The sequence below is a fragment of the Pecten maximus genome, chromosome 5 (genome assembly GCF_902652985.1).
Source record: "Pecten maximus chromosome 5, xPecMax1.1, whole genome shotgun sequence".
In the NCBI taxonomy this organism is placed as follows: Eukaryota; Metazoa; Mollusca; class Bivalvia; order Pectinida; family Pectinidae; genus Pecten; species Pecten maximus.
This window is the reverse complement of record NC_047019.1, coordinates 42,432,025-42,450,912: the sequence shown is the minus strand read 5'-3', so window position 1 is coordinate 42,450,912 and position 18,888 is coordinate 42,432,025. Positions and strand designations below refer to the sequence as shown.

The 18,888-nt window shown below is 39.3% G+C and overlaps 1 protein-coding gene and 1 long non-coding RNA gene across 11 annotated transcripts in view; both read left to right on the top strand.

The window, feature by feature from the left end:
- The window catches only part of LOC117328088 (probable C-mannosyltransferase DPY19L3), a 75,003-nt gene extending 66,424 nt beyond the window's left edge, over positions 1–8,579 (top strand). Inside the window, exons 14-20 of one of the 6 annotated variants that reach the window (XR_004532845.1) lie at positions 857–913; positions 3,089–3,171; positions 3,549–3,681; positions 5,251–5,406; positions 5,552–7,337; positions 7,403–7,433; positions 7,521–8,579. Coding sequence is in view for 1 of the 6 variants with exons in the window: in XM_033885442.1 (XP_033741333.1) it covers positions 857–913; positions 3,089–3,171; positions 3,549–3,681; positions 5,251–5,406; positions 5,552–5,707 (585 nt within the window). In the remaining 5 variants the exon portion in view is untranslated. Of the gene's footprint in view, positions 1–856; positions 914–3,088; positions 3,172–3,548; positions 3,682–5,250; positions 5,407–5,551 lie in introns of all 6 variants that reach the window. The other 5 variants (XR_004532841.1, XR_004532843.1, XR_004532844.1 and 2 more) reach the window with 5 other exon arrangements.
- Positions 8,580–9,679: 1,100 nt separating this feature from the next.
- Positions 9,680–16,121, top strand: LOC117328087. Of its 5 annotated transcripts, none has more exons than XR_004532840.1 (5): positions 9,680–11,235; positions 11,638–12,876; positions 13,211–13,889; positions 13,926–16,051; positions 16,092–16,121. It is a non-coding gene; the product is annotated as an uncharacterized LOC117328087 (long non-coding RNA). The 5 variants fall into 5 exon arrangements; XR_004532838.1 differs by lacking the exon at positions 16,092–16,121 and having other exon boundaries at positions 13,926–15,527; positions 15,568–15,583; XR_004532836.1 differs by lacking the exon at positions 16,092–16,121 and having other exon boundaries at positions 13,211–13,452; positions 13,501–13,889; positions 13,926–14,066.
- The last annotated feature ends 2,767 nt before the right edge of the window (positions 16,122–18,888 follow it).

Sequence of the window (18,888 nt, the reverse complement as noted above, 5' to 3'; positions counted from 1 at the left end):
ATTTACCTCTTGCATATCATGCTGTTTCTGAAATTATAAAAGCTAGAGCAACCAAACTTGGGTTATAGGTGTATCATTCGATGTAAAGCAGAGTGTATAAAACCCGTTAAAACCCTTTTCTATGATTTTTGTATCTTTTTGATAAAAACCTCAACTGGACTTAGAAGAAAAACAATGTTGAGACTTTGAGTTTAAGTCTGTTTCTGACAAAATAGTAAGAGCTAGATCAACCAAACTTTAATCATACATGTATCATAGGTAGTAGAGCCTACTGCACTAAAACATTTTATGGATATGTCTCCTGTTTTCAACAAGTTTTAAAGTGTTGAGAAAGCGGGACGGGCCACACATATAATTACCCATAATTCTTATAACTTGTTTCAATACTTCATGTGAATCCCTGTTAGAAAATTACATTTCCTTTCACACTGATATATAATAAGTGAGATTCATGTCCTGTAAAATAGGTGTTTTTTCTAAATTGTTTGGTTTGCTTATCACTGGAGTTATAACCCTTTACATTTGTGACTATAGGCAGGAAAAAGTCCCTTTGTATTGTATCATCAAAATTGGCAAAAGTTTGTAGGTAAGTATATCATAGGATGGCTATGTTCTATGTTGGATCATTTGTCTGTTTTCCTGTAGTCCTTTTCTCATTTTGGATACCAGTGGAGGTGGTGCTTTGAGCTGTCCAAACACAGAATTTTACGTAGGAACTAGATCAATCCTGACATTTATATTTCCTCTAGATTGTATCTAAAAAGGAGAACAAGAGATATTTCATGACAAAACAAATTGTTACGCTGAATGTTGTCCATACTGCTTTAGAATTATGAATTGTTTCTTTTTACTGCAGGTACAGATTGTAAGACATCTGGCCACCCTGATTGTCCTAGCCGCCTTGTTAGCATTAGTGAGTATAATGACCAACACTACTACACTACCTCCTGATGTAGAGAGGCCGAACACTTACACATTGTCTCCTGATGTAGAGAGGCCCAACACTAACACACTGTCTCCTGATGTAGAGAGGCCCAACACTAACATACTGTCTCCTGATGTAGAGAGGCCTAGCACTAACACACTGTCTCCTGATGTAGAGAGCCCAACACTAACACACTGTCTCCTGATGTAGAGAGGCCCAACACTAACACACTGTCTCCTGATGTAGAGAGGTCCAACACTAACACACTGTCTCCTGATGTAGAGAGGCCCAACACTAACACACTGTCTCCTGATGTAGAGAGGCCGAACACTAACACACCGTCTCCTGGTGTAGAGAGGCCCAACACTCACACACTGTCTCCTGATGTAGAGAGGCCCAACACTAACACACTGTCTCCTGATGTAGAGAGGCCCAACACTAACACACTGTCTCCTGGTGTAGAGAGGCCCAACACTAACACACTGTCTCCTGATGTAGAGAGGTCCAACACTAACACACTGTCTCCTGATGTAGAGAGGTCCAACACTAACACACTGTCTCCTGATGTAGAGAGGCCCAACACTAACACACTGTCTCCTGATGTAGAGAGGCCCAACACTAACACACTGTCTCCTGATGTAGAGAGGTCCAACACTAACACACTGTCTCCTGATGTAGAGAGGTCCAACACTAACACACTGTCTCCTGATGTAGAGAGGCCCAACACTAACACACTGTCTCCTGATGTAGAGAGGCCCAACACTAACACACTGTCTCCTGATGTAGAGAGGCCCAACACTAACACACTGTCTCCTGATGTAGAGAGGCCCAACACTAACACACTGTCTCCTGATGTAGAGAGGCCCAACACTAACACACTGTCTCCTGATGTAGAGAGGCCCAACACTAACACACTGTCTCCTGATGTAGAGAGGCCCAACACTAACACTGTCTCCTGATGTAGTGAGGCCCAACACTAACACACTGTCTCCTGATGTAGAGAGGCCCAACACTAACACACCGTCTCCTGATGTAGAGAGGCCCAACACTATCACACTGTCTTCTGATGTAGAGAGGTCCAACACTAACACACTGTCTCCTGATGTAGAGTGGCCCAACACTAACACACTGTCTCCTGACGTAGAGAGGCCCAACACTCACACACAGTCTCCTGATGTAGAGAGACCCAACACTATCACACTGTCTTCTGATGTAGAGAGGCCCAACACTAACACACTGTCTCCTGATGTAGAGAGGCCCAACACTAACACACTGTCTCCTGGTGTAGAGGCCCAACACTCACACAACGTCTCCTGATGTAGAGAGGCCCAACACTAACACACTGTCTTCTGATGTAGAGAGGCCCAACACTAACACACTGTCTCCTGATGTAGAGAGGCCCAACACTCACACACTGTCTCCTGATGTAGAGAGGCCCAACACTAACACACTGTCTCCTGATGTAGAGAGGCCCAACACTAACACACAGTCTCCTGATGTAGAGAGGCCCAACACTAACACACTGTCTCCTGATGTAGAGAGGCCCAACACTAACACACTGTCTCCTGATGTAGAGAGGTCCAACACTAACACACTGTCTCCTGATGTAGAGAGGTCTAACAATGCCTAATGATGTATAGAAGGATTTAAATTTGCATGGAGATTCTCTGATATATTGACTAACTTCAAACAAGTGTGGTTTAAAGAACTGTTAATGCCATCCATTGTTGGCCCATTATGATTGTGTTACAATTAAGGGAAAAAGAGAATTCTATCAAAATGGATATTCCAGTCTGTCCTTCATGAATGACATATTTTAGTTCAGTTGAATTAGGATATAAAGAAGACAGCAACAGTTGTAGAAAATGCAAATATAAGCGTTGAATGGCCTTACTATGATATTTAAATGCACTTCTTAACAGGAAAACAAAATAGATTAAGCTAGATCATATTATGCTATTTACCTGCAAAGCTCTGTCATTCATAATGACTGTAAATACCATCACAAGGCAGTCTCATTAACTTAATTAATTTCATTGGAAGTATTTTTTATTTCAGAACTATACTACAAACAACTTTTTTGATGAATGTTTTACATGAAGTCCTCCAAATTGGATTTGGATGATTCAGACGTTGACTGTATTTTCATTGTGTGTATTCTAGGCTCTTCCTCCAGTTTTCAAAGAACTAGAAGACCTAAAGGAATTCTGGGACCCAGATACCGTTCAGCTCATGGAATGGATTAAGTAAGCAATGTTTAGAGTACTTAGATTAGAAAGGATCTGATGGAATGAAGTAGTTATTATCATAGATAGAGAATAGTGTCAATACACTCCATAATAACAGGAATGGAGGAATCGGTCAATGTGTGGAATGAGAATTGAAAATGAAAAGCGTTTTTTTGACTTCGAGCATTAGTCCCATTCAAGGACTGGTCATGATCCAGAAGCCTTGTGCTATAACATTATGGTCAACACCACAAAAGCTTGTGACAAGCAAACAGGTGTGTGAAAATTATTAACTGTACCCAACATAATTAACAGTACAAACTACATCAGATTTTCAGATAAAATTGGCAAATTATTAGTTCAGTGATTTGTAATGGTTTTTGTCATTCCTACAGAAAAGAGACCCCAAAGAAGGCAGCATTTACAGGCAGCATGCAGTTACTGGCAGGAGTGAAGTTATGTACGGGTCGTCCCATCACAAACCATCCCCATTATGAGGACAAACATCTACGAGACAAAACAAAAGATGTTAGTACTAAACTGTTACACAACACTTAAAGCATGTATTTTATTTAAATTTCAATCTAAACATAATAGACATGTAGGAGATTAAATTGAAAGCAACCTAAGGTTTATATATTTATCAAATGCTCTAATTGTAATGCAAGATATATACTGCAACTGGAAGGTGGTACAATGCACAGGAAAATCTAACAAAATCTGTACAGATAAATCTGGGCCAGTTTGTTGAGGTGAAAGAAAAAATGCTTGTGTCCTGATATCTGTTGATATAGTTTGAATTTACTGCTACATACATTCTTAAATCAAACTATTAAAGTACACAATTTTTACACAATCATTATGTTTGGCAGTTGTGATTGCAATTTATTTTTGAATTGAACTTGTTGAGTTGTTTCCCTTCTCTTAATGGGTTCAATACTGTGAGGTTAGATTTATTGACTATTTACAGTGGTGTCAATTTAAATGTTATCAAGTTGTTTCAGTCATAAAATTTATTCCAAAAACTTAATATATTATTATGGTTTTCTAAAACTTGTTTTTCTTCAAAGTTTACTTTTCAGATCTTTGAATTAGAGCTTAATGGTTTTACTACGAGAATATTCTGATTTTAGTGCTACACATAGTTTATGGTTTTGTGTTGTTTTATGATCCATTAGGACCAAACACATTATTAGATCCCTGTAAGGCAGGTGCCCTAGAGTAATCATGGTGTCCATCTGTCTGTCATCACTGTCATTTCCTGAGATTATTTCTGAATCCAAACTTTCTGAAACTTAACATGGTGTTACATTGAGATGTGAGGATGTGCAGTGGGGGATTAATGGTGTTACATTGTGATGTGAGGATGTGCAGTGGGGGATTAATGGTGTTACATTGTGATGTGAGGATGTGCAGTGGGGGATTAATGGTGTTACATTGTGATGTGAGGATGTGCAATAGGGGTTTAAAAAGTTCTTAAAGTCAAGGTCAAGGTTGTTGTTACTAAAAAAAATGAATCGGAAATATACTGTCAAAAAATACATCATCTAAGGCTATATACAGATGGCCAATCTTTCTGAAATTTCACAATTTGATGTGTACTGATATTCTGATGCTCCATAGGGGTTATAGAGTTCCTAACGTCAAGGTTGTTGTTACTAAAAATAGAACTGGGAATATACTGTAAAAGTCAGCTCTTTCATACTGTGATGTGAGGATGTGCAATAGGGATTAAAAAAATCACTAAGGTCAAGGTCAGCTGTTACTAAAGAAGAAGGGTTTGTAATTTGTTAGGTAAAGATCACTTTTATTAAACTTGGGTGGTCATCAAGCTGAGAGAGTCAAAAGTGTACATTCAGATACCTCACGAACCCCTCAATTGATTTTACTCAACATAGATTAATAATGTCATAACAGTGTATATTTTATAATATTAGGACCATATATATAAGTTGTATATCTGTATTATTGTAATGTTCGGCTCAGCTTTCAAGACATTGAGGTGTCAGTAATCTAGTGGTACAAGTAGGTAAGATGGCTTGGATTCTTTACTTAAATTATAATGCCACTCTTTGATATTTCCTCTCTGTTTTGTAGCTTTATCAAATTTATGCCAGAAAAACACCAGAGGATGTGCACAAACTTCTTAAGAAGCATAAAGCTAATTATATAATTTTGGAAGACAGTATATGTTTAGCTCCGTCAAGGAATGGTTGTCGAACTCCTGATTTAATGGACTTCCATAATGGACATGTAAGTACCACATGAATTCACTCCTGTATAGATTTATTGACATTCTCCTATTAATGACATTTGAAATACATAAATAAGTGACGTTTTTACTTAATGTTGTAAATGGGAGCAGGACCTCTGATTTGTCACTTTATCTACTACACAGCTTCCCGACTCTAGCAATGGCAAGATGCAGCCTGGACTGGTCCGCAGTAAAGTGGCAAGATTTTGTGACGAGATCAGATACAATGGAACACGTTTCATGAAGCTCTTTAAACCTGTAATGAGTAACAAGACATTTCGTGTTCATAAGGTGGTATAGCATCAACAAGGCTTCATCTCAAAAATCATCGCTGTTGTCATCTGTATGAGCGGTGTCAGATTTTTTTAGTGGTATGGTTGAGTATGTGAGAATAGCCTGTGGTGTCAATATTCACAAAGGTTTTGGTAACCATGACACAAATTTTCTAGGAGAAACTAACTAACAGTCCATAGAAGGAAAAGTTTGTTATAAATGAAAAGTATTTAATGACAGAAAAACCCAAATGATCTGTATGTCGGCTATTTGTTAATTTAATTTTTTAGATCTTTTTATTTTTTTATTTTTACTGCTGTGACTAGGAGGAACAGTCTGTATGTCAGCCCTATGTTAATTTAATTTTTTAAATCTTTTTTTTTTTTTTTTTTTTTACTGCTGTGACTAGGAGGAAAAGTCTGTATACTGATGTCTTACTATGGCATTAATGCAAGTGTTTATAGTTGGAAACCTTACACATAAAGGATACATAATTTACTATGCAGTCATTTGGGATTCTGCTGACACCAAGTGCTTATACAATGTCAAACAGCCTGTGTCAATTGTAACTCACCTGGCCCAAACAGCCAGTGTCGTTTGTAGCTCTAACCTGGGCCAAACAGCCAGTGTCAATTGTAACTCTTTAACCTGGGCCAAACAGCCAGTGTCAATTTTAACTCTTTAACCTGGCCCAAACAGCCAGTGTCAATTGTAACTCTTTAACCTGGCCCAAACAACCAGTGTCAATTGTAACTCTTTAACCTGGCCCAAACAGCCAGTGTCAATTGTAACTCTTTAGCCTGGCCCAAACAGCCAGTGTCAATTGTAACTCTTTAACCTGGCCCAAACAGCCAGTGTCAATTGTAACTCTTTAACCTGGCCCAAACAACCAGTGTCAATTGTAACTCTTTAACCTGGCCCAAACAGCCAGTGTCAATTGTAACTCTTTCATAATTCTGTAATACTTCATCTAAAATCTATATGTGACTTTTGGGTCAATTTAAAAAAAAATTCTTTAGGAATTATGCTCAGTCTACCGGTAGTTAACTTTCTGATTAAGGAAATATTTATTCTTAAATCAAGTGAATTATATATACATTTTTAACTCTTCCATTTTCTCTAGTTTTACTTCAATATTCAAAAGTAGAATCGATTCTAAAATGTATTCTTTAAGTTGGCTATATGTAATCTCTCAGGTATCGTTAAGCCTGAAATCCATATCTTAATCAAGATCTTATTAGTCCCTACCAGTTAAACCAGGGGGAATATTTCCTCCCTGTCCTTCTGTCTGTTTGTCTGTCTGTCCATCTGTCCGTCTGTCAGTCCATCCACTCAGTTTTCCTCACTTTACTCAGCCATGCTTCAAGATATGTTGGTGAAAGTTGGTATGTAACTTCAGTATGATAAGCTAAAGATCAAGCTTGAGTTTCAGGGTTTTCAGCATGCTTGTTGATTCTGTTTCTGAGGTAATGAATTTCCCTAAACCCTTAAAATATAATCCATCATTTCTGGTATGGCTTCTCCCCTCTATATAAATCAGGAGCATTTACTGGTTACTCTCTTTAGTTTACACTGGTAACTAGAAATCCTTGGAGGTTTGGTGTTGGTAACTAGAAATCCATGGAGGTTTGGTGTTGGTAACTAGAAATCCATGGAGGTTTTGTCTTGGTGTGTGTTAGGTAGGATTCTTTAGTTTACACTGGTAACTAGAAATCCATGGAGGTTTGGTGTTGGTAACTAGAAATCCATGGAGGTTTGGTTAGAAATCTGTGGAGGTTTGGTGTTGGTGTGTGTTAGGTAGGAATCTTTAGTTTACACTGGTAACTAGAAATCCATGGAGGTTTGGTGTTGGTAACTAGAAATCCATGGAGGTTTGGTGTTGGTAACTAGAAATCCATGGAGGTTATGTCCTGGTGTGTGTTAGGTAGGATTCTTTAGTTTACACTGGTAACTAGAAATCCATGGAGGTTTGGTGTTGGTAACTAGAAATCCATGGAGGTTTGGTGTTGGTAACTAGAAATCCATGGAGGTTATGTCCTGGTGTGTGTTAGGTAGGATTCTTTAGTTTACACTGGTAACTAGAAATCCATGGAGGTTTGGTGTTGGTAACTAGAAATCCATGGAGGTCTATGTTTTATGGACATGCCTTTCAAAGACATGAATTATTTTGTAGTGTTACGTTATACAGAAATATTGCATTTGTAGTGTTACGTTATACAGAAATATTGCTATATTATTGGATACTGAAGGGTGTGATTTAAACTTAAAAGAAAGTTATCAAGATTTTTACGCCCGTGTTACCAACAACAGCAAGCATCAGACAATGTCCAGACTCTCTCTACCTATACTGAAATTGATTTATCATCAGGATGGACATTATAGGTATTTGTGTATCGGTCAATATAACAAGATAGACTAACAAAATAACATGTAGAACTATTTATATTTACATTGTCTATCCTTTCATAAAGTTCTGTAAAAGTCTGCGATTTTCTTACTGGACACAACATGCCTCCTGATATCAACTTTGCCCCAGGGCTAAACAGTAACTCAGACGTCACTTTGTAAACCTTTAATGTTCATGTACCATTGTCATCTATTTTGGCGAAATGTTTTTTTAAGTATTTCTTGTTTTTGCTAGCATATACATGTATATGTTTTTGTTGTCTACATGTTTGCTTTATTTTAGTAATGTATTATTGATAAGATTTATGCATAATGTTAATCTTACAAAGAGAAGAAACATGATTGTATCCATGCATAATACCAGGTATTGTACACAAGATTTTAAAATACATGTATACATTGATATGTTAAAACATTTTTATTATATAGTCAAGAGTTTTTAATAAGGGAGGTTTTAAACCAGAACTGATATTAAATCAAAGATGATCTGACACTTTTTGTTTTATCTGTATTTCTATAGGTATAAATTCTTTCCATAGATATGTGAATATAAAATTCTACATGCAAGCCTACCAAATATGTATCCATTAAATACAAAATATCATCTGATTTAATCCTGATAGATATATTTCAGAAGTTATTGTGAAAATAATACATAAAGTATAAGATATGCATACCTCAGTTATAAATTCCAATATAAATCATCAGTTTGTACGGATAGTAATTCCTGTAGAAATATTTGTATGTAAGGTCACTTAATGTAACAATCATATTGTCATCCTTCTTAAAGGAACCTTATCATCCCACAATAGTTTGATAACAACTAGTGTCCCTGGGTAGTATATTGGTGGTACCCACTATTGTCCCTGGGTAGTATATTACTTATGGTTGGTTGGTGATATCCACTAGTGTCCCTGGGTAGTATATTGGTGATATCCACTAGTGTCCCTGGGTAGTATATTGGTGATATCCACTAGTGTCCCTGGGTAGTATATTGGTGATATCCACTAGTGTCCCTGGGTAGTATATTGGTGATATCCACTAGTGTCCCTGGGTAGTATATTGGTGATATCCACTAGTGTCCCTGGGTAGTATATTGGTGATATCCACTAGTGTCCCTGGGTAGTATATTGGTGATATCCACTAGTGTCCCTGGGTAGTATATTGGTGATATCCACTAGTGTCCCTGGGTAGTATATTGGTGATATCCACTAGTGTCCCTGGGTAGTATATTGGTGATATCCACTAGTGTCCCTGGGTAGTATATTGGTGATATCCACTAGTGTCCCTGGGTAGTATATTGGTGATATCCACTAGTGTCCCTGGGTAGTATATTGGTGGTACCCACTAGTGTCCCTGGGTAGTATATTGGTGATACCCACTAGTGTCCCTGGGTAGTATATTGGTGATATCCACTAGTGTCCCTGGGTAGTATATTGGTGATATCCACTAGTGTCCCTGGGTAGTATATTGGTGATATCTACTAGTGTCCCTGGGTAGTATATTGGTGATATCTACTAGTGTCCCTGGGTAGTATATTGGTGATATCCACTAGTGTCCCTGGGTAGTATATTGGTGATATCCACTAGTGTCCCTGGGTAGTATATTGGTGATACCCACTAGTGTCCCTGGGTAGTATATTGGTGATATCCACTAGTGTCCCTGGGTAGTATATTGGTGATATCCACTAGTGTCCCTGGGTAGTATATTGGTGATATCCACTAGTGTCCCTGGGTAGTATATTGGTGGTACCCACTAGTGTCCCTGGGTAGTATATTGGTGATATCCACTAGTGTCCCTGGGTAGTATATTGGTGATATCAACTAGTGTCCCTGGGTAGTATATTGGTGATATCCACTAGTGTCCCTGGGTAGTATATTGGTGATATCCACTAGTGTCCCTGGGTAGTATATTGGTGATATCCACTAGTGTCCCTGGGTAGTATATTGGTGATATCCACTAGTGTCCCTGGGTAGTATATTGGTGGTACCCACTAGTGTCCCTGGGTAATATATTGGTGATATCCACTAGTGTCCCTGGGTAGTATATTGGTGATATCCACTAGTGTCCCTGGGTAGTATATTGGTGATATCCACTAGTGTCCCTGGGTAGTATATTGGTGATATCCACTAGTGTCCCTGGGTAGTATATTGGTGATATCCACTAGTGTCCCTGGGTAGTATATTGGTGATATCCACTAGTGTCCCTGGGTAGTATATTGGTGGTACCCACTAGTGTCCCTGGGTAGTATATTGGTGGTACCCACTAGTGTCCCTGGGTAGTATATTGGTGATACCCACTAGTGTCCCTGGGTAGTATATTGGTGATATCCACTAGTGTCCCTGGGTAGTATATTGGTGATATCCACTAGTGTCCCTGGGTAGTATATTGGTGATATCCACTAGTGTCCCTGGGTAGTATATTCCTTAAGTTGGTTGGTGATATCCACTAGTGTTCCTGGGTAGTATATTGGTGATATCCACTAGTGTCCCTGGGTAGTATATTGGTGATATCCACTAGTGTCCCTGGGTAGTATATTGGTGGTACCCACTAGTGTCCCTGGGTAGTATATTGGTGATATCCACTAGTGTCCCTGGGTAGTATATTACTTATGGTTGGTTGGTGATATCCACTAGTGTCCCTGGGTAGTATATTACTTATGGTTGGTTGGTGATATCCACTAGTGTCCCTGGGTAGTATATTGGTGATATCCACTAGTGTCCCTGGGTAGTATATTGGTGATATCCACTAGTGTCCCTGGGTAGTATATTCCTTATGGTTGGTTGGTGATATCCACTAGTGTCCCTGGGTAGTATATTGGTGATATCCACTAGTGTCCCTGGGTAGTATATTGGTGGTATCCACTAGTGTCCCTGGGTAGTATATTGGTGGTACCCACTAGTGTCCCTGGGTAGTATATTGGTGGTACCCACTAGTGTCCCTGGGTAGTATATTGGTGATATCCACTAGTGTCCCTGGGTAGTATATTGGTGGTATCCACTAGTGTCCCTGGGTAGTATATTGGTGGTACCCACTAGTGTCCCTGGGTAGTATATTGGTGATATCCACTAGTGTCCCTGGGTAGTATATTGGTGATATCCACTAGTGTCCCTGGGTAGTATATTGGTGATATCCACTAGTGTCCCTGGGTAGTATATTGGTGATATCCACTAGTGTCCCTGGGTAGTATATTGGTGATATCCACTAGTGTCCCTGGGTAGTATATTGGTGATATCCACTAGTGTCCCTGGGTAGTATATTGGTGGTATCCACTAGTGTCCCTGGGTAGTATATTGGTGATACCCACTAGTGTCCCTGGGTAGTATATTGGTGATACCCACTAGTGTCCCTGGGTAGTATATTGGTGATATCCACTAGTGTCACTGGGTAGTATATTCCTTATGGTTGGTTGGTGGTATCCACTAGTGTCCCTGGGTAGTATATTGGTGATATCCACTAGTGTCCCTGGGTAGTATATTAGTTATGGTTGGTTGGTGGTATCCACTAGTGTCTCTGGGTAGTATATTGGTGATATCCACTAGTGTCCCTAGGTAGTATATTGGTGATATCCACTAGTGTCCCTGGGTAGTATATTTCTTATGGTTGGTTGGTGGTATCCACTAGTGTCCCTGGGTAGTATATTCCTTATGGTTGGTTGGTGATATCCACTAGTGTCCCTGGGTAGTATATTGGTGATATCAACTAGTGTCCCTGGGTAGTATATTGGTGATATCCACTAGTGTCCCTGGGTAGTATATTGGTGGTACCCACTAGTGTCCCTGGGTAATATATTGGTGATATCCACTAGTGTCCCTGGGTAGTATATTGGTGATATCCACTAGTGTCCCTGGGTAGTATATTGGTGATATCCACTAGTGTCCCTGGGTAGTATATTGGTGATATCCACTAGTGTCCCTGGGTAGTATATTGGTGATATCCACTAGTGTCCCTGGGTAGTATATTGGTGATATCCACTAGTGTCCCTGGGTAGTATATTCCTTAAGTTGGTTGGTGATATCCACTAGTGTTCCTGGGTAGTATATTGGTGATATCCACTAGTGTCCCTGGGTAGTATATTGGTGATATCCACTAGTGTCCCTGGGTAGTATATTGGTGGTACCCACTAGTGTCCCTGGGTAGTATATTGGTGATATCCACTAGTGTCCCTGGGTAGTATATTACTTATGGTTGGTTGGTGATATCCACTAGTGTCCCTGGGTAGTATATTACTTATGGTTGGTTGGTGATATCCACTAGTGTCCCTGGGTAGTATATTGGTGATATCCACTAGTGTCCCTGGGTAGTATATTGGTGATATCCACTAGTGTCCCTGGGTAGTATATTCCTTATGGTTGGTTGGTGATATCCACTAGTGTCCCTGGGTAGTATATTGGTGATATCCACTAGTGTCCCTGGGTAGTATATTGGTGGTATCCACTAGTGTCCCTGGGTAGTATATTGGTGGTACCCACTAGTGTCCCTGGGTAGTATATTGGTGGTACCCACTAGTGTCCCTGGGTAGTATATTGGTGATATCCACTAGTGTCCCTGGGTAGTATATTGGTGGTATCCACTAGTGTCCCTGGGTAGTATATTGGTGGTACCCACTAGTGTCCCTGGGTAGTATATTGGTGATATCCACTAGTGTCCCTGGGTAGTATATTGGTGATATCCACTAGTGTCCCTGGGTAGTATATTGGTGATATCCACTAGTGTCCCTGGGTAGTATATTGGTGATATCCACTAGTGTCCCTGGGTAGTATATTGGTGATATCCACTAGTGTCCCTGGGTAGTATATTGGTGATATCCACTAGTGTCCCTGGGTAGTATATTGGTGGTATCCACTAGTGTCCCTGGGTAGTATATTGGTGATACCCACTAGTGTCCCTGGGTAGTATATTGGTGATACCCACTAGTGTCCCTGGGTAGTATATTGGTGATATCCACTAGTGTCCCTGGGTAGTATATTCCTTATGGTTGGTTGGTGGTATCCACTAGTGTCCCTGGGTAGTATATTGGTGATATCCACTAGTGTCCCTGGGTAGTATATTAGTTATGGTTGGTTGGTGGTATCCACTAGTGTCTCTGGGTAGTATATTGGTGATATCCACTAGTGTCCCTAGGTAGTATATTGGTGATATCCACTAGTGTCCCTGGGTAGTATATTTCTTATGGTTGGTTGGTGGTATCCACTAGTGTCCCTGGGTAGTATATTCCTTATGGTTGGTTGGTGGTATCCACTAGTGTCCCTGGGTGGTATTATGGGTCGGTGTAGTTAGTCCTAGTTGGAACCAGTTGACAGTGACACCCATAATAAGAATCCAGACCTCATTTGTAACACTTCCCAAGTGTGACACCAGCAGAGGTCCCATCAGGAACTCTTGTTTTATTAACAAGTGTGACACCAGCAGAGGTCCCATCAGGAACTCTTGTTTTATTAACAAGTGTGCATTTAATTGGTGCTGTGTCTTAAAATAACTCTTTGTTGTGTAATTTCCATGTCAGTCTGAATTAGGATTACTCCTGGGGGTATGGGACCAATGCTCAGTTTTGTTGTTATTGTCAGTTTGATTTTATACATGGAACTAATAACGTGTATGTTTTCAGCTTTACGGATTTCTTTTGCAGAGTTGAAGTTATGATTGTTTTGATTGTAAGTGATGATTTTCAGTGTTATCAGTATTTGGTTGTGATTAACTAAAACCGTGTGTCATTGACTAACATTAAGGCTATCAGATGATTTATCATTCAGGGATATATTACCTTGATGTTGCTTAATATTCAAGATAGAAACAGGAACAGGTGTACCTTGTATTACTGTTGATCTAGTGGTAACAGGTGTAACTACCTGGTATTACTGTTGATATAGTGGTAACAGGTGTGCCTACCTGGTATTACTGTTAATATAGTGATAACAGGTGTGCCTACCTGGTATTACTGTTAATATAGTGATAACAGGTGTGCCTACCTGTATTACTGTTAATATAGAGGTAACAGGTGTGCCTACCTGGTATTACCATTCATATAGTGGAAACAGGTGTGCCTACCTGGTATTACTGTTAATATAGTGATAACAGGTGTAACTACCTGGTATTACTGTTAATATAGTGGTAACAGGTGTGCCTACCTGGTATTACTGTTAATATAGTGGTAACAGGTGTGCCTACCTGGTATTACTGTTAATATAGTGGTAACAGGTGTGCCTACCTGGTATTACTGTTAATATAGTGATAACAGGTGTGCCTACCTGGTATTACTGTTAATATAGTGATAACAGGTGTGCCTACCTGGTGTTACTGTTAATATAGTGGTAACAGGTGTGCCTACCTGGTATTACTGTTAATATAGTGGTAACAGGTGTGCCTACCTGGTATTACTGTTAATATAGTGGTAACAGGTGTGCCTACCTTGTATTACTGTTAATACAGTGATAACAGAACAGGTGTGCCTACCTGGTATTACTGTTAATATAGTGATAACAGGTGTGCCTACCTGGTATTACTGTTAATATAGTGATAACAGGTGTGCCTACCTGTATTACTGTTAATATAGAGGTAACAGGTGTGCCTACCTGGTATTACCATTCATATAGTGGAAACAGGTGTGCCTACCTGGTATTACTGTTAATATAGTGATAACAGGTGTAACTACCTGGTATTACTGTTAATATAGTGGTAACAGGTGTGCCTACCTGGTATTACTGTTAATATAGTGGTAACAGGTGTGCCTACCTGGTATTACTGTTAATATAGTGGTAACAGGTGTGCCTACCTGGTATTACTGTTAATATAGTGATAACAGGTGTAACTACCTGGTATTACTGTTAATATAGTGGTAACAGGTGTGCCTACCTGGTATTACTGTTAATATAGTGATAACAGGTGTGCCTACCTGGTATTACTGTTAATATAGTGATAACAGGTGTGCCTACCTGGTATTACTGTTAATATAGTGATAACAGGTGTGCCTACCTGTATTACTGTTAATATAGAGGTAACAGGTGTGCCTACCTGGTATTACCATTCATATAGTGGAAACAGGTGTGCCTACCTGGTATTACTGTTAATATAGTGATAACAGGTGTAACTACCTGGTATTACTGTTAATATAGTGGTAACAGGTGTGCCTACCTGGTATTACTGTTAATATAGTGGTAACAGGTGTGCCTACCTGGTATTACTGTTAATATAGTGGTAACAGGTGTGCCTACCTGGTATTACTGTTAATATAGTGGTAACAGGTGTGCCTACCTGGTATTACTGTTAATATAGTGGTAACAGGTGTGCCTACCTGGTATTACTGTTAATATAGTGATAACAGGTGTGCCTACCTGGTATTACTGTTAATATAGTGGTAACAGGTGTGCCTACCTGGTATTACTGTTAATATAGTGGTAACAGGTGTGCCTACCTGGTATTACTGTTAATATAGTGGTAACAGGTGTGCCTACCTTGTATTACTGTTAATACAGTGATAACAGAACAGGTGTGCCTACCTGGTATTACTGTTAATATAGTGATAACAGGTGTGCCTACCTGGTATTACTGTTAATATAGTGATAACAGGTGTGCCTACCTGTATTACTGTTAATATAGAGGTAACAGGTGTGCCTACCTGGTATTACCATTCATATAGTGGAAACAGGTGTGCCTACCTGGTATTACTGTTAATATAGTGATAACAGGTGTAACTACCTGGTATTACTGTTAATATAGTGGTAACAGGTGTGCCTACCTGGTATTACTGTTAATATAGTGGTAACAGGTGTGCCTACCTGGTATTACTGTTAATATAGTGGTAACAGGTGTGCCTACCTGGTATTACTGTTAATATAGTGATAACAGGTGTGCCTACCTGGTATTACTGTTAATATAGTGGTAACAGGTGTGCCTACCTGGTATTACTGTTAATATAGTGGTAACAGGTGTGCCTACCTGGTATTACTGTTAATATAGTGGTAACAGGTGTGCCTACCTTGTATTACTGTTAATACAGTGATAACAGAACAGGTGTGCCTACCTGGTGTTATAGTAACAATGGTAGTCTGATCATATCACAAATTTACAGGTGTACAAGGTTATGCTGTTGTTAAAAACTAACCCATGATATCTAATACAATATTATTGTTATACTCTCTTATTGTTGTAGCTAATTATACCCCCGCAACGAAGTTAGGGGGGTATATTGGAATCAGGTTGTCTGTCCGTCCGTCCGTCTGTCTGTAGACGCATTTTGTCCAGACAACTCCTCCTAAACCGCTGGGCCGATTCCAATGAAACTTCACACACATATTAACGATCATGTGTAGCTGTGCATGCCGTTTTCTTTTTCTCAAAATTATGGTTGCTATGGCAACTGGTCACTATAAAGAGGTTTTCTGCCTAGAGACGCATTTTGTCCAGACAACTCCTCCTAAACCGCTGGGCCGATTCCAATGAAACTTCACACACATGTTAATGATCATGTGTAGATGTGCATGCCATTTTCTTTTTCTCAAAATTATGGTTGCTATGGCACCTGGTCGCTATAAAGAGGTTTTCTGATAAGAACCATAACTTTAAGTTTGTCCGGACAACTCCTCCTAAACCGAAGGGCTGATTCCAATGAAACTTCACACAAATATAGAGGACCATGTGTAGATGTGCATGCCACTTTCATTTTCTCAAAATTATGGTTGCTATGGCAACTGGTCACTATAAAGAGGTTTTCTGATAAGAACCATAACTTTAATTTTGTCCGGACAACTCCTCCTAAACCGAAGGGCCGATTTCAATGAAACTTCACACAAATATAGAGGACCATGTGTAGATGTGCATGCCACTTTCTTTTTCTCAAAATTATGGTTGCTATGGCAACTGGTCACTATATTAGTGGGTTATCTTAGTTGGCCTCTAATTATTAGTTCCAATTCACCATTGACTCGTGCAGATTGCGGGGGTATTAGTCAGCCATCTTGGCGACAGTTCTAGTTTGATAATAATACAGATATTCTGCCTGTTCACTAACCAATTAACTTGTATTCAACAGTGTGCATTGTTCACAACTGCAATCTCTTGCCTGTGGAAATATTTAGTTATGACTGCAAATGTCTTGCCTGTGGATAAGAATGGTGGGTAAAATTTTCCTCCTAGATTCTGCCGTCACCAGGCTATGACCAATTTTTTAAATACTGGTCAAGTCATCAGGTTGATGTGCAGTAATAGACAAATATTCTTTTTCCCTCGAGAATGCTGATGTCATAATATCATTGATGTTACTTTGATGAAATATACATTTGTTGTATATCAGACATATAAAGATATGTCTGTTGGATGTGGTATGGTTTATCAGCAGTAGTAGAATTAGTTTGAGGTGCAGGATAGAAATTAAACAAGTGCCAAACAAGTCGGTCTAGAAGTCACAGGAAAAGCTCAGTCATTTTTATATCTCTCCATCAGACTTCCTGGTCTCTGAGGAAGCTACTTCTCTTTTCTAGACACGTTCCTCTGCAATGCTGCTTAAACATACAGAAATAAATACATTTGCCAGATATTTTTCTTCAAAAATTTGAGTTTGTTAGTCTAGAATTGTTGAGGACTTGTTTACTGATGAAGTGTCCCACTGGGATCATGGTGTACTCCTGTTTCCATGGTAATATTGACACTCTTGTGCATGTACTTGTTAAATTGGTTTGAAATTGTTCAATAAAAGATTTGTGAGTTGCTTATGTTTTCTTGCTTGTCTGTCGCCTAAGAGTTAATGAATTTTAGTTTAGATATTAAAATTACATTTTCGTTTTCACAATGTTTCGATAATCAATGTGACAAAAATAAACACTGAACAAAGCCTTGATACCAGTTATCAAATCCTAGCCAAAAGAACATGGTAGTATATTATACATAGACAAGGGCCCGTTGGAGGGCCACAACATACACCCGCCGCAATATTTGACACTTGGAAGGGGGTAGTTTCACAGGTTGTAATGCTTTAAAATGAATTATCATTGTTGGAAAGTTGAAAGGAGATATTGATACACATAATGGTGTGTAGTTGAAACCGAAAGGCAACTTTAAATGATTGAGATGTATATACATGTATGTTGCAAATATGGGAAACATTTGTTTAGACACAACAACACAAAAATTAGTTAACATGTTATATACAGAATATACAGATCCTGGGTTGGGTAGTATTGAAGTTATGCGACACTCCGGCTCATCAAGATGTATATTTGTGTCAAGTATGGAGAGCCTGGGTCGAGTAGTACTGGAGATATGGTCCGGACACCATATGTGCCCAAAGTAAATCATCAAAGGGGAATAACTCCACAAATAAGGGGGTAAGGGGCATGATTTTGGTATGTGACACTCCGGCTCATCAATATGTATATATGTGTCAAGTATGGAGAGCCTGGGTCTAGTAGTACTGGAGTTATGGTCCGGAGAAGTAAAATCATTAAAGGGGAATAACTCCGCAAATACGGGGTTAAGGGGGCATGATTTTGGTATGCGACACTCCGGCTCATCAATATGTATATATGTGTCAAGTATGGAGAGCCTGGGTCTAGTAGTACTGGAGTAATGGTCCAGACAAGTAAAATCATCAAAGGGGAATAACTCCACACATACGGGGGTAAGGGGCATGATTTTGGTATGCGACACTCCGGCTCATCAAGATGTATATTTGTGTCAAGTATGGAGAGCCTGGGTCGAGTAGTATTGGAGATATGGTCCGGACACCATATGTGCCCGAAGTGAAATCATCAAAGGGGAATTAATCCGCAAATACAGGGGTAAGGGGCATGATTTTGGTATGCGACACT